Source organism: Sparus aurata, chromosome 12 (genome assembly GCF_900880675.1).
Source record: "Sparus aurata chromosome 12, fSpaAur1.1, whole genome shotgun sequence".
NCBI lineage: Eukaryota > Metazoa > Chordata > Actinopteri > Spariformes > Sparidae > Sparus > Sparus aurata.
The window spans coordinates 22191343-22207548 of record NC_044198.1 but is presented as its reverse complement, the minus strand read 5'-3'; the positions used below and the strand labels follow the sequence as shown (position 1 = coordinate 22207548).

At 40.6% G+C, this 16206-nt stretch overlaps 1 protein-coding gene across 3 annotated transcripts; it reads right to left on the bottom strand.

Annotated features, from left to right (window-relative positions):
• Positions 1 to 382: 382 nt before the first annotated feature.
• LOC115592820 (GRAM domain-containing protein 2B-like) lies at positions 383 to 12427 on the bottom strand. 3 transcript variants are annotated; one of them, XM_030435981.1, is made up of 14 exons: positions 12177 to 12425; positions 11782 to 11907; positions 10597 to 10684; positions 10429 to 10498; positions 10241 to 10344; positions 10055 to 10150; positions 9903 to 9974; positions 8370 to 8450; positions 8096 to 8207; positions 4561 to 4677; positions 2408 to 2498; positions 2136 to 2240; positions 1921 to 2005; positions 383 to 1166 (listed from the first exon to the last, which is right to left on the bottom strand). In XM_030435981.1, exons 1-14 carry the CDS (start codon positions 12269 to 12271, stop codon positions 1128 to 1130), a joined length of 1281 nt encoding a protein of 426 aa, XP_030291841.1. In that variant the 5' UTR covers positions 12272 to 12425; the 3' UTR covers positions 383 to 1127. The 3 variants fall into 3 exon arrangements, with proteins under 3 accessions (XP_030291841.1, XP_030291842.1, XP_030291843.1); XM_030435982.1 differs by lacking the exon at positions 4561 to 4677 and having other exon boundaries at positions 12177 to 12427; XM_030435983.1 differs by lacking the exon at positions 12177 to 12425 and having other exon boundaries at positions 10597 to 10731; positions 11782 to 11899.
• Between the last annotated feature and the right edge of the window lie 3779 nt (positions 12428 to 16206).

Below are 16206 nucleotides of genomic sequence, written 5' to 3'. Positions count from 1 at the left end.
AATACTGATGTAAAGTACACAGAAATTTTACTTAAGAACAGTGAACTGTATTAAGGTTTATCTCATCACTGGTTGTTCATAAATTTAGACACAAAGATTTGAATTTTTCTTTTTTTTTTTTCAGTCGTCTTGATTTCTAACAATCTGTATCGGCCCTTAAAAAGCCGCTCAGGTCGACCCTTCGTGTAAATCTACTGCACTTCTTCTCTCCTTCGGCTTCTAAACATAAACTTCCATCCTGCAGTGACTCACTTCTGGTTGTTTGCACTCATTTTGTTTGTGCCCTGCAGGTGTGTCCCCTCACTGCAAGGTCAGCTTTATGTGGAGAAATCTGGAGGACAAATTAAAAAAAAAAAAAAAAAATGCTCTGGAAAGCAAAAACTGAACCGACTCTGCAGGAGAAGAGAAATTTATTTGGGGACCGCGACAGACACCGCAGTTGAAGGCACAGTCTGTGATCTAAATGTAAACAAAGGCTTCAGCATCACACTCGCTCCTGAAATGATTGACTTCTAACACACATCAAACAACTCAACGTCGGCAAATGTTTAAAACGGGACGCCTTTTTAAATGAAGATCAGCTTAGAAGCTCCTCAATAAACCTGTGATGTAAATACCACACAGTGCGAGAAGAAGTCGCCTATAAATGTCTTCAAATCATATGATGGAAGCATCCCCAGCTGAGTGATTTGAATACATCTCATAAATATAATTTATTGGCAATTTAATTCTCACAGTGAAACACTCGAACAGCACAAGTTGACCTTTTAAGAAATGTTTGGAAAACACTGAAATAAGAGCTTTGGACCTTAAAAAATCCCACTATTGTGAAATGTAAAATAAGAGATAAATACTTCACACAAGCTCCTAATAACTTCTAACACTAACACGCTGCTTCAGTTTTAACATTTTGTTCAGAAAGAGTCCTGAGTGGGAAGAGGAAAGAAGCCCATATTGCACGATTTAAGTTAAAGTTCACCATAACTCCCAGAAAGCTTTCCGTCTGAGCTGTCCACACTTTGGCAACAGATCCGTTTCCAAATCTGATCACTGCTGCTCGTCAGCGATCAATTCTAACGACAGGTCCAGCTTCTGCCCGGACAGGCCGACAGACGACAGTCTTCTTCTCAAGTCTCTTCAAGTAGCTTCCGGAGATTTCTTTGAATCTAGGATGAAAACATCGTAAGATATTTAGTTCAGGAGAAAGTCCATCTTTTTTCTCTTAAAGGAACAGTTTGACATTTTTGAGATATTTGCTTATTCGCTTTCATTCTAAGAGCTGGACAGAAAGATCAATACTGCTCAAGTCTGCCACTTTTTTGACGGTTAGCTGAGCACAGCATGAAAAGTGAAAATATAGATCAAAGGTCATCATCGACATTTTGGCTGTTGGGAGCCAAAAGTGACCGTATTTGGATGAGAGGGAGACACTGGGGAGAATCCTGACTGGATCTGACAGAAGACTCGTGGACACGCTGTGGTGGCGACTTGTTAATCACAAGGTAGGCACACCCCGAAGCATATTGTCTATTTTACTGTAAATAGGACCATAATTTAGAAAATTAACATCATGCTGTATTGAAGAAGACACTAAACTAGAATCTCAGATCATAAACTCATCAGGAAACTGTTAACTGAGCAAATAAATCAAGTGAGAATTAGGGTCATTTTCTCATAAACTTACATACAGTGTTAACCATTGCACCACCATGTGGCCCAAGCAAAACAGTGTAATGCTGTCATTTCCTGTCTTGTTATAAAATTAGAAAAGTTTCTCCAAATTATTTCATAAACAATTTGATATGTTATGCGACATTCAGAATAGAAGACAGGTGAACTCTCAGCAGGGGGGGATATAAACAACGAAACATAGGAGGTACTTCAGTGGCCATCTTTGCTGTACAGCGCATGAAAACAAACCTTTTCTAGCTTGAACAAGTTGGTCGACAGTTCTCCATAAATCTCGGCATTTATTTCACTCTGGGACCTGGGGCTCACAGCATTCCTGCAACGACAATTCCAGTAACTCATCGACCAAATAATAAGTGATGTTTCACTACCAAAAGAAATAAAACAGCGTGAGCTTATTTGGATTTACCAACACTGGCTTAATGATTGATCAGTTTAGCTCTTACTCATTATGAATGTGTTCCCCCATGGACACCAACGAGTTCAGACGATGCTCCAGAGCCACTATCTTGAAAGCCATGTAACAGGAGGACAGGACGAGGACACTAACTCTGTGAAGACACAAACACAAGTGACAGATCAACATACGAAAACAAATCCACACAGAACAATCGCCAACACGCCCAGATAATGGGAAAGAACTCGTCGCGGAAATCTGACTATTGTCTCGTCAGGTCGTTCGGGCTTCTCGTATGACACACAATGAACGGTAACTCACAAAAACAGGTAGATAAGGAGGATGGCATGTAAAGACATCGGCTGGGAGGATTTGTCTTTGAGCATGTCTCTCCGGGTTGGTTTAGCAGAGCCTAGGAGGAAGAGCAAAAAGAGAAATACTGCTTTGTTAGATGCTAGCTGTAGTAACACTTGATTTAAGTGATGAGGACGTTGCAGTTTCTTGAAGACGTTGCACCTCTCATCCAAGAGGCACTCTCAGTTCTAGCTAACTGGAAGGGAGTTGGCAGGTTTTTAAACTCTGTGTGGGCGTGTCCTTCCACTTGCGGATCGTTGACCCACCGGCCTTCACGTGGGTTTCTAAGACTAGGTGAGCCCAGGTGTGAATGGTTGTTAAGCAGCCTGGGGAGAGAACTCAGTACAGCAGAGTAGGCGGGTGATAAGTAATCTATTAATGTCTTAGGCCACCTCCGCTGTTCGAAGACGGACGTTCCAGTTTGACATGGATTCCTTTACTTTACTCCTCTTTCAAACCAACTGTCCTCTTTGCCAATATGTTTACGTTGTTGTACTCAGAAACTGATTTTTCTCCCTCAGATGCATGTGGTCAGCAGAGTCTTTCGTTTTGTCTCCCCAGTGTACAAATCTGCGCATTCCTGGCTGCATTGATTGCTGAATGCGCAGATTTGTACATTGGGGAGACAAAAACAACCTCTGAAGTGCCAATTAATGGCCCAGAAATGAAACTCAGAGCTCACGTGTGTCCTTAACGACTCCGTAAGGTCCCGCCCACAAAGAGTTTAAAAGCCAGTCTTGAACCGTTTTCGAGAAACTGGAACAAATTCAGTTGCCTACGACGAGCATGTTCCATGACCTGGATGACTGAGATCCTGCATCAACAAGTAAAACTAGACATTATTGGAATACATTTGCTGCAACATTAAAGGATTTTTTTAGGGGAACGGTGCTCATTTAATTTCATGTGATGTGATAAGATTGATACCACTCTTGTGTCAGTATGGTGTATATGAAGAAGGAGCAAGGAGATGTTTAGCGTAGCTTAGCATAAAGATTGGAAACAGAGGGAAACAGCTAGCCTGGCTCTGTGCAAAAATTACAAAAATCTAACTACCAGCACATGAAAAGCCCACCAAGTAACTCAACATTTAGGAATTTTCCTGTTTTTTGCTGTTGATTCTGGCTGGCCCTGTGGACAGAAGCCTTCTGAGCGCCACTGCTTTGTGTTGTAAGGATTTTGATCTGGTTAACATTTGCTTTTTAAAGGAACTATATATTTGGAATACAATTTTTCTTTTTAAATTGTGTTCAAAAGCTGATGTTTCCTTGTCATGGTATGTTTTCATAAAAATAAGCCAGCAGCAAGATGTTACGGTGGTCGACAATTGCGAACTTGCTGCAACTTTGGAAAGCAGATGCAATCAATTTGTCTAGAATAGTAAAACATATTTATGTATATACAAATACAGGAACAACAAAGAGGCAAAAACACGAAAACCTTAAAAACATGCAACAGAAAAATGCTGCATATCCAGTTTGTCGTTAAATTAAACTGCAGTTTACTGTCAACACACTATGTTCCTCTACAGAGAAAGTCTCATTCCTGCTGTGCTTTAAACTCAAGCTATTAGCTCTGTTAGCTGTTAGCTCCTTTAGCCAAATTCTCGCCCTTGTTGGCCACCGTAAGATATATCTCAGTAGCAAAGCCAACATAAAATATTACTTGATAAGCCAGTTGTTCTGCTGGCTTCTGGCAAGAGATACAGAAGTATCCACTACCGGTCCACGAGACTAAAGAGCTGCCTCTTTCCTCAGACAGTCAGACTCCTCAACTCATCCTCAGCACTCCATTATAAAAGCCAGGCAAACTTCTCACTGATTTAGTAAGTTGTACCTTGTTTATTTGATCCTTACAAAGAGTAAAAAACCAATATGTTGTGGTTTTACAGGGATGTTATGTACTTTTTGACAGAGCAGCACAGCTGTTTCCTCCTCCTTCCTCTGAGTGGTATCGATCTTTTCATACAATCTTTTAGCATATTCCTTGAAATAAACATGAATCAATCTTAGTTTATAACAGGTGATTGTACTGCCTCTGGATTTCTACCTCAAAGCACTGAAACCCAAACCTACAGTAAAGTATTAACCAAGCTTCTTGTTAGATCCAGTATAAACTACCGTTCTTAAGGGCAGCTCCGTGTTTTGGACCCGGAGTCTGGAGGTGAATGTCTGCGTGGACTGAAACCTCTCCGCTCTTCACGGCACTCAGAAATGTGTCTGGCAGGCCGGCGAAGTCTGCTCAAATAAACAGAGAGAACCCATGATTCCCTATGGGTAAATATTATTATTGGATGCACAAATATCCTGAAAGAGGAACACGTCCTCTACGGTAGCTTGTAAGACAACACAACAGCAACAAAAATATACTGACAGACAACTTTGCATTTTCTGAAAAAAAAGTTGTGGGATTGCTGCATCTGTTGCTCGCCGTGAGCAATACGTAAACTTGCGTGAATGTCTGTTGATGGTAAACTTTTCACAAAAATCTGCGCTCATGCAGCTTTGCTACCATAATCAGTCCAATTAGATCTGTACTGTGACACCACCTACACCAGGTGAACATCAGATTTAACAGCAGTGTTGGCAACTGTTATCTGATGGAACGACCCAAAATCGGCGCTGAGTGGATCATGCTTTCAAGAGATATTGCTGTATTTTTTTAAATGGCCACAAGGTGCTGCTGTTGGTACCACACCTTACTATGTCATGCACATGCTCATGGGGAACTTGTGCGTGTGGTTCAAGCCCCCGGGGGAGAGCGGCATGCTTTGAAGCCAGTTTTGCAAATGAACAACACGCTGTTGAAGAAGGCTTGAATCTAGCGACCGTGAGCATAAGCTCATTGGTAAACCTGTTTTTGCAGCCAGTAAAGTCACCTCCCGACTGACTGTTCCCACAATAATGTGTCTTTCTTCTGATAATACATGTGTGGCTTTGTTTTATGAAAGAAAGAATGAAATGTGTGATTTTGTCTCGAAGGCAATCCAATTAACATGAGCCTGAAAGAAGAAGATAGCCTCGGAGTCCTGCAGGATACGGCGCATTGTTGCAGGCAAGTCAAAGTCAAAGGAATATCTGTGAGACTAAACATGTAACCTTTTCAATAAAATAAATAACAAGCCTATATTATGGGTGGTAAGTGCCACAGCGATTGCAAAGGGCAAGATTCAAAGAAAAGATGCGTCAAGAACAAAATCTAGGGGTTTTATTCACTGAGGCATTGTAGTGGCATTTCTTACGGAGTGTCTCAAATATCAGAGTAAGTGCTAAAGTAGAACAGTGAAATGTTTCCCCGGTGAGATCACGATTGTAAATCAAAACACGGCTCTGATAAAGACAGAACATGGATCAGGGCAGCCGAAACACAACATTAAAGAGGATGATAGCGTCACAACCACACAGGATGCATTCATGAAACTTGACGTGTGTGGTCTCATGTCTGCATTACTTTTATTTCTGTCTTTCTTTTTCCGTGATTTTGCCTGTTTTATAGCTCTTATTCCTTTTTCTTTTTATAAATATATTTATTGTTTGTTACATTTGGATTATCTTTGTGTATTTTGGCAGAGTATGTTGTCGAAGATATGCTGCCACTTTCAACAGCGGATTCTCCATCTTTTAGAAAAATTTGACATTTTTTTGAAAACAACAATGTTTTTGGCAACATGTTTACATAAAATACTTTTTGTTAAATGGTTACAATAACCAAACTAATAACGGTATTTATTTATTTATTTTTTACCAGAATGAAGAATCTGTCATTTTCAAAAAGTCATATCTCCACTAGTTCTCATTTTCTTCCAACCAAATGTTGGTTCTGGTGGTTGTATTACAGTTTTTTCCAATTGCTAACACACTAAAATGGCATGCATGGCACAAATATTTCAACTGACACGCAGAGAGCAAAACCTCTTCTCAAGTCTCCAAAACTTTAAACACATTTTCTGCTTAACACACATTTTGCAATTCAAAATGGCACTTTTTGAATGCACTGAACACGGTTCTCTGCATAAGACATCAAGTCACATGTTCGCCATTTCAAAACACTGCCATTCAAAATGACATGACATGATCTAATTGGCCACTATATGTGCCACCTGGCCAAACAATTGTTAACTGTTACCACTTCAATCAGGAAGTCAGCACTAAACAACCACAGGTGAGCACCTTTTCTTTTACCCACAACAATGGAGGACGTTGCAGAGAGAGGAAGAGGAAGAGTGAGGGTGAGAACGAGAGGGGGAGGAAGAGTGAGAGGTAGAGCTGGTAGAGGAGGTCATGGCCAAAGAAGACAACAACTTTCAAATGAAATCAGAGCAACCTTAGTTGATCAACCACGGGCTGACACTGCGAGAGGCTGGACAGAGAGTGCAGCCTCTCGCATTGTCGTATTTATTTTTTGCAATTTTCTTTTTTCAGTTAACTGTTTTGTGAGCATACTTTTGTTCACTCCAATGCAAATATATCTGATGCATATGTGTTGAACTGACTTGTTTGGTGAAAAATAAAAAAATAAATGTTGAGCTACAATTTGAACTATTTTAGTGTTATGGCAAAGCATACTAAAGAAAAGAGTGCTTTTCATTATGCCCAACAGTGTGTAGCTGGTTAGACAAAAATCTGGTAATACAGATAAAGTGTGTTTGATTTTGATAATGCTATATGTAGTTTTGGTTGCAGTGCTTCATTTTGCAGGATATATGAGGTATTTTGCAGTTTGGGTGTGTGGTTTTGTGAATTGTGTTAAGTATTTTGATAAAACCAGCCTAGTTTGCAAAGTTGTGTTTTGGAAATTGGAAAAAAACTGTAATGTAGTTATGTCACATTTAGAAGTTATTTGGTGCTGCATCTTTGGGTTGTTTTGACTGTAGATTTTACCAAGAAGGGTTATTTTTAAATTCCATAAAACTTTTTATATGTGAAAGCGCTGATATTCATTGTACATATGCAGTCGCGGTCAAAAGTTTACATACAATTGTAAAGAAAATGTAGATCTTGGCAGTCGAAATGAGAGGAACACAAACTACTTTGTCAACTCGTGCATACTAATATTTGTGATCATTGGATGATGCAAAAAAAAAAAGCATTATTAAATGTTTCTTTTTATCCAAACGGTTCATGAGCAAAAATGTTAAATGCTTAATAAATGACCTGGTGGCGCTATTGAGTACACGCTTTAATATGTTGAGTCATTTGAGTACCTGCGTGTCAAGTATGAAGACTTTAGCACTGACATTATAATAAGAACGATTGCCAAGAAAATTAAAAGCCGATATGGGAGAAATTTACTCGGTATATGAAAACTGGAACAATGTTTCGATATGCAAAACTGTACGGAAGAAGAAAAAGAACAACAATAATAAAAGACGCCTCGCTGCAGCAATCCCACAATCAGCTGAAGATGTCATTCATCATTCAATAGGCCCATCACTGTTTTCATGCCAACTGTCTTTGCTATAACAAAGCCTCCATGGCTCAAATTTCACCTGGCTGAACTCCAGCTATTTGCAAACCAAAAAGTGTCTGAGGCACGGCGTCACCTGACACGCCGAGCACATTTGTGGAGGACGAGAAAAACACTACAAGGTGTGTACAGTAGATTATAGTAAGTAAAGGGCAGATGTATACATAAAGGTAAGGACAGTGCACACACCAGTTATTTTGTCGTAATCTGGAGTTTGAGACCCGGAGCTGCTGCTCTCCATCATCTCCTGCCGTCTTTGTTGCACAACCCCATCGAGGTCGGAGAAGTCTCTGGAAAAGTCCTGCAGCGCACATACAGGAAAATATACAATGGATACCACACACTGGGTGAGCAGGTATTGTATGACATGAGAACAAGGTTTCTTTAGATCTTTCATCACAATGGAAAATGTGAAATAAATATATACACCCTGTATGAAAACGTCAGACAAAGACACACTGACCAGAGGAAGAGACGATGGGCATTTCGCTCTGTAGCTGTTTTCGCAGGAGGAAGTGACGGGGCTGTTACAGGTTTTATCCACCTGGAATCACACAGGACACACGTTCACAAGCAACATGAATATATAAATCTTTTTAAAGCAGTATTCATACTTTTTTGTTTGTTTTTTTTGTAACTTTGAAGATAAAACTGAAATGTTAAAAAAAGTTGTTATGGCTAGCATGTTATCTACTTCAACACCTAGCCATTACACAGCAGCATTAGCATTCACTTGTTGTGCCTGTTAAGTTTAATAATAACTCTAACTTCTAGCTCTAATAATGCAGTATCACTACTTTTTTGGACACGTCAAACATTAATCACAAATGTTATTGCCGGATAAAGTAGTTATGGCTAACGTGTTAGCAACATTTACCCATTTTTTCACCCAGCAGTCACAGAAGAACATTAACATTCATTGGGTTGTGTTTCTGGACACTTGGGCATTTTTCAGGTTTAATATTAACTCAGCTTTCAGCTTTGTTTTCAGCACCTGAGAAAAATGACTGTCCCTCTTCAGCTAAATACTCAACCATCTTTGCTAGTAGCTAGTAAAGACAAGGGAGGATCTTATGGCTAATAGCTTGTGGCGTACTAGCTGCTACATGCTACCAACTTCATTTTTTTTTCATGTTTTAAAGCATACGTAATACTTGTTTGCCATTTTGCAGCAGCAGAACAAGCTATAAAATCAACCCTGAAATATTATTACCTTATAAAGTTGTTATGGCCAACATGTTAGCAAACAGTTTTCCTATTTTGATACCCAGCAGCTTCAGAGCCACGTTAGCATTTATTTTGTCGTGTTTCTGGCCACTTGTTGACTTTTATGTTTAATATTAACTCTCTTTTTCCCCGTTAAAGCAGTATTAATAGATTTTTTTTAAAACAGTTGGCACATAAAACAGAGATTTTATCACCTTTCAAAGTTGTTATTGGTAACATTTTGACACCCAGCAGCTACAGCGCAACATTAGTATTCATTCAGTTGTGTTTCTGGCAACTTGTTAACAGCTCAGTTCAATATTTTCTCTCCTTTTTGCTCTGTTTTGGTCTTCTCCACCTTCTGAGGGAACGATCTAGCATTAGCAGCTAAACTCTCCACTGATTTTCCAACTACTAGCTGGTTAAGATAGTGGAACATTAGCTGCTAAAGACTTGTTTCTTTTGTCTGTGGACAGAGCCTCGAATAGCTTGTCTTGTTTGTTTCCATTTTTATGCCCTGCTAAGCTAACCGGCTACTTTAGCATACAGACATGAGGTTGGTATCAATCTTTTCATGTTTACGGCTAACGGTTTGTAACTGAGCGTCAGAAAATGGTGCAAAATAGCCAAAGGTGATATGAAATGGAGAGATTTGGGAAGCTACTGAATTTTTTTTTTTCAACTTTCAAAGTAGTCGCCTCTCTCAATCTCACAGTTCACACTAAAATAAAACAGTGAAATGAAAATAGAAACCATTGGGCTCAATAAGGTCAAAGGAGATGTTACTTACCTCCAAATGAATGCAGATGGACTTCAGCAGTTTGAAGGTGGTGTTTCGAGACAGGAAGGACACAAAGACATGCTGGAAAACAGTCATCAAGAATCACGTTCATGTTGACGTCAAAAGTGGGAAAGAGCTGATGATCTGAACTGTCGTCTGACCTGATAACTTGTTGTTTCAATCACCAGAGCGTTCGGCACCAGTAATGCAGTTTTAGTTTTTTTGATAAATGTCACAGTCATGGCAGGGATTGAAATCTGGAGATGAGGAAACACCAACATGTTTATACGACAGAATACAGCCATGACACATGAACCGGCGCTCGATTAGCGTCTTTATTGTCCTACCTTGGTATCTCTGCCAAAGACTTTTGAGTGGAAACAGATCCAGTTATCAGAGACGAACATTTTGCCCTGATACAAAATGTCTCTCTGCAGGGCACAAGTGTAACCTGTCGGCACAAAGAGTCCTTAACATCCAGATCAACAATCTCACAATCGCTTGCCTTCATGTGAAGAGACGGCCTGAAACTTACTCTGTTTGAGTATCTCATCTTTGCTGACCTCCTTGAACAACTTGTGATACTGAGTGTTCGTCTTTGATAACTGAAAAAAAAAGAACAGAAAGGAGATTTGTTTTGTTGGGAAAGCTGCAAAAACGTGTCAGATTTGTACAAAGTTTTGCTGTGACGCTGTGTCCCTACGTGGCTGGGCTGGGATTTCTTCCTTTCAAACTTCGTTTCACAGTCACTGGGACTCGGCATCGGCGAAAGCTGCTCCACAGGTTTCAACCTTGCAAATAAAGGGTCGGTGTTTATCTTTAAAGAGCAAGGTAACACCTGAAGAGAGTACAGGTGAGACTTATTGATGAAAGCCACAAGCTGCCATTTGACATCGTCTCATCTACTGATCCACACTGAGTTTATTATTAGCCAAAGTACACGTCCTTCATTTGGCGTTGTGTGTGTCAGCCGTGGTTATATGAGGGCTGCTTACACAGCAACAGCTAAATCTGTAAACAGCACTTTGGTCGTGCAGGTGTAGTGAGGTGGAATCACAGACGACCACAGTCAGCGTCTGCTGTCGGCTGTAGTGACACGAGTTAGAGCTCCAACGATGATCAAATTAATCGTCAGCTATTTTGATAATAGATTCATTGTTTTGAGGGATTTTTTTATTTTTTTTATTCTTCGATTCCAGCTTCTTAAATGTGGATATTTTCTGGTTTCTTTCCTTCTCTGTGACGGTAAACTGAACGGTACATGAATGTGTGAAGAGCATGAAGTTTAACAACAGTTATTCTGGTGGTGATGTGCTGTTTATTTTCAACTCTACCTTGAATAAATAAACAAATGAAATAAAATGATCAATTATTTCTCTCTATCACTTTTTCCAAAAACGGCGAAAAAAATCTGTCAGCTTCTCAGAGTCCACAGTGACGCCTTCAGATGTCTTGTTTTGTGCGATGAAGTGTTCAAAACTCAAAAACACTGAATTCAAAGTGATGGAAAACAGAGAGAAAGCAGCTGATTCCACATTTTACAAGCTGGACCGGGAGAATTTCTGTCTTTTGTTGCTGGAAAAATGACTTCAACTAAATAAAAATTGCAGCTGACTGACTGCAGCTGTAGTGGTTGTATAATAACCATCATTAACAAATGTGTTAGTTAATTAAACCTAAATTAAAGCTTATTAAATCATTTAGTGAGTGCTGCAGAGGTTAATAAACATCAGCTGCGACTTTACACATTTACCTAATCAGTTGTTTATAAAACTGTGAAATTACTCTTTATCAAAGTCCAATTAACTGATAATGAACCCTTTACTGATGATGCTTATTATGAAGTGTCATCATGCAGCCACACAGCAGACAGTAGGACCCTCTTCACCTCATGCTGGCTGGTTTCTTCCTGCTCTCTGACGGCTCGGACTCTGCGTCCAGACACTGGTGGAGGTCTGCAGGTGACCGTCCGGACCTCCTCTGTCTCCTCTCGCCTCCATTCTCCGCCTCGCACCTGAACACATCACACGACAACACACTCATCTCTCTCTCTGTGCGTCTTCTTGCACAACACCCTCAGACGTGTCATGACACATAAATACACAGCAGAGGACTTTTTGTCCTGTAATATCAACCTTATCTGCGCCGGGTCTGTGCCACGTACGCGTCTCCTGCAGCTGCCTTTTAATTCAAAAGGCAGGACATACATGCAAATAAGCAACAATGCATCAGGCCTGGAAAGCAAACCGGGCCCTTCTTCCTCTCCATCTTATCCACACTTACGCGGGCCGGTTCCCTCGGGAGTCCCTGTTGGAAAGTTGCTCCGGTGAAGATAACGGGGTCAGAGGTCTGTCCGCCTGCTCGGCCATCAGCGCCATGTCCTTTTTAAACTCACATTCTACTTCATCTCTGCCTCCATCGGCTCAGTCCCGCATAGAAAAGCAGAAGCTTCAGGAAGCCTTGGCACGGAAACTTTGGAAAGATCGCTGTGAGAGCCGAGAGGTCGGACAGAGGAGGAGCCGGGAAAAGGGGGAGGGAGCAGCAGGGAACAACATCAGGAACTGCAGGGAGGAAGCCTTCTCCTGCTGCTGGGGCTGACTCCTGATCATGGGTTGCAGATTACAGTTAATAAAGCAGGGAAAGTAGGGGAATGTAACCCTCTTTAAACACGCAGTACGTCTTAAAAAATACGCGCGTAAAAGGTTGAACTTCTGAAAATCTGCGCGTAATCGTCCCCAAATCGCCCAAAAGTGCCAGTATGTGAGTAGCTGCTTGTTAACGCTCTTAACTATCGTTGTTTCTCAACTTTCTGCAGTGAAAAATAGATTTCAAAAACTTTAAAGATCGTGGTAACAACGAGTGTATTTGAGAGGAATCTCCAGCAGGGGGCAGCAGAGTCCTGCACAGTCCGCGCACTGATACAGTTGGATATTGTACTTTCTTCTCCATTACTTTAGTTACTTTGCAGATTCAGACTAATGATCTAAAATATAAAATAAACTAAAGACATAAGATAACATCACTCTTTTCAGAAGCTACACATAAGTATGTAAAGTAGATCAAATCAGCTTCACCTTCACCAGCTGCACCATTAAAGTGCTGAACACATGTATGCACCGATAATTATGATCCAGTTATATAATGATACTTTACATAAAACACATATGATACATATGATAAAAGACAATGTAGGCAGTTTATTGTTAAAGAATATAAAGGGGATACTCACTAAAGGAGCATCTGGATGAGGCTCTGTGTCACGTTTCAGAAGTTTATGAGTTGTTTCAAAAACTAAATAAAGATTTGTGCAGCAGAACTTGTTTAATGTGTCCCACATCATGAATCTTTTCACAACCCCTCAGATTCACCTGGTGAACCTTTGGAGCCACAGGAGTACATTAAACTATATATATTAATCATAAAAACTAGAATCATTTCACTGTATTTTCGCAGGAAATGCATCCTGTGAAAATACAGTGTGAATGCTGACGGCTGAAGTGATTTCGGGAAAATCTGCTGAGTATACTGGAAAATATTCGCCTGAAATGCATAAAACTATAAGAATGATTCGTCAAGAAAAAAATACAAGCAATCATGTCCTCAAAAAAGCGGAGCATTTTGATAGTTGAGTAGTTTCTGCAGCTTAAAATGTGTAGGAGGAGAAGCGAGCAGAAAAACATGCGGAAGAAGATACATTTGAGTAATAAAAAAGATGTTGCAACCAGCTCCACTTATAATCTGAGTCACAGGGACCATTTTTCTGCAAGTACTTGAACTCTTACACACATCATACTGAAATGATCCGTTCTGCACGATTAGTTTTTTTACTTTTGGCACTTTAGAGCATTTTTTCTGGTAATACTTTCTGTACTTTTACATTTACTTATCGGCAATGCTACTTCAGTACTTAATCTAAAGTTGCATGAGTGGGTTCGGGTTTCATCTAGCTGGTTAAGATGGGGTTGATTTTGATACTTTACATTGGGTTTGTAAAATCTCTTACATATAATAAGTACAATGGATAACTGTAGTTGAATAAAAAGTATTAAGACTGAAATACTTAAATAAAGTCCCCTCAATAGTTGTACTACATGGTACATGAACACAAGCACTGCCCTTTATATCAACCAGCGCACAGCCTCGTTTTCAATTATTCCAAATCTCTGTGTTTTATGGCTTTCCCTCGATCTAAAACTAAAGTTTCTTGGGTTTGAGAGTTATTCTGCACTGCATTAATTTGATCTGGCCCATCTGCAAACTCACCTTTGATTTCTTTATTACATTTTTGTCTACATCAGATAGAGCGGTTGACTTTTACAGCTGAAACAGGAGAGATTTGAGGGTGTCTATAAAAAAAACACCTACACTGTTGGATTGAGGACAGATTCCTGCACCCTACATGACTAAAACTTAAACATGTCCCTGTGTTTTAATGCCAAGACAATGTTATTTAATGTCTGTTATCATAGTCAGTGTCGTGTCTGTGTTTCTGTCTATCCACCTCCAGGTGTTGCTGCTGCAGCATTTACAGAAAACATCACTTCAGGAGGGAAAAGACTTGTCAGAGTTCATTAAGTTTCCAGGAGACAATGGCACAGCCGGCAATGCAAGCTAGCAGCTAGTTAGCCTGCCATTAATCACAGCTGACAGGGAACAAGAGGTTAAAGGTCGGAGAGCTGCCAGAGACTCTGTTTTTATACCAACGGCTTATTCAGAGGAAAGGGGAGCTGGAGAGCGTGTTTGTTTACTGGTTCACATCTCCAAGTAACAGCGGTGGAAGAAGTACTCCGTTTATTTGCTCAAGTAAATGTAGAAATACGTCCCTGTTACAAATAGAAGCAGTGAATTCACTCAGGTAAAAAAGCAAAAGTGTCAACGTAAAAGTACTTTGTCGGGAGAATGGTCCCTTAAGACTTATATTATTATTATAATATAATGACTTGTGATTTACAGACTTCCTCAAAATACTGTTGAAAGTTTAATGTATTGCACAGTATGATATTTCTATAAAAAGAAATTGATCACATCTTTGTAAAAATCTGAATCTGTGAAGTAACTCAGGTAAATGTAGTGGAGTAAAAAGTACAGTGCTTCCCTCTGAAGTGAAGTTGAGTAGAAATAAAAAGTAGTATAACATTAAAATACTCGAGTAAAGTACCTGTGTACTTCAGCCAAATCACACAAAATGACAATTTTGGCAAAATGTTGCTTTAAGGAATAGCTTTAGAATTGATGCCACCTTCATATTCTGCAAACTACAGGTGGGAGAGGGTTAGCTTAGCTTAGCTTAGCATAAAAACAATTGGGAAACAACTAGCTTGACTCTATCCAAAAGGTAAAGGAGGGTTCAGAATTAAGGAGAATTACATCACATTTTGACAGAGCCAGGCTAGCTGTTTCCCCCTGACTCCAGTGTTTATGCTAAGCTAAGCTAACCCTCTTCCTGGATGTAGCCTCACGCGAGCGCGGCGTCGCTCTTCTCGTCTAATTCTCGCCTAGTAAACTGAATAGGCATTTTTCCTGCAACCGCCCCCTTTAACGCCTGGTGAAAAGGGGTTCGATTATTAGATTAAACGAAGCGTTAGCCACAGATTTGTGTGTATAAAAGATGCCTTCGCCTTCTGAGAAACATCTCCTCCTTCGGTAGGCAGAAGCCTTTTCACTGCCTGTCAGATATTTCCACCACAGAAAGACGGAGAACAAGGAAAGCATAGAGAAAGGAGGGTGGTGTGTGCGGGAGAGTGCAAAAATGGTACTTGTGACGGGGGAAGATTGAAGTCCTGTTAAGTGCTCTGCTTGAAAGCATGTCTGGCCTCATTAGCTGTCAGTTGTAACAATACTGAGCTGGCAGTGAAGACAGGTTGGAGTCTAGTGGTCATAAATCACTCCTCGACAGCTGCCTGACAAGCTGGGAACCGGTACACAGGCACGGGCACCCTCTCAGCCTCGACACTGCACAGGCACACAGCCGTGCACACAGTAATCTAAGAAATCATCGCTCTTGCCCCTGAAATTACACGGAGCCTGGAAAAGTGGTATTTTGTAGGAGGGAAATTGCTCTTATTTCACATGTATGCGCTCTCGTACGTAACCCCTCGCCTCCCGTGCTTGTGCCCATGCCTGTGTCCATTAGCGAAATGAGTGCAGCGACTTCTGTGGGGCGGAGGTAGGGGGGGTAAAGAGCAAGGCCTGCAGGTCATTAATCACGGCCCCTGACATGCAGAGCAGGAGGCCAAGGCTCCCCTATGCATACAGCTGCCGGGGCCACACTCAATGCACAGGCAATGTGTTGACCCTCGTGCGTCCCCCCGGC

Coding starts and splice junctions, on each gene's coding strand:
- LOC115592820 (XM_030435981.1), bottom strand. CDS start 12,271: ATGGCGCTGATGGCCGAGCAGGCGGACAGACCTCTGACCCCGTTATCT. Junction 10,151..10,240: donor TCTTTGGCAGAGATACCAAG/GTAGGACAATAA, acceptor CCTCATCTCCAG/ATTTCAATCCCTGCCATGAC. Junction 8,451..9,902: donor CCATCTGCATTCATTTGGAG/GTAAGTAACATC, acceptor GTGTGATTCCAG/GTGGATAAAACCTGTAACAG.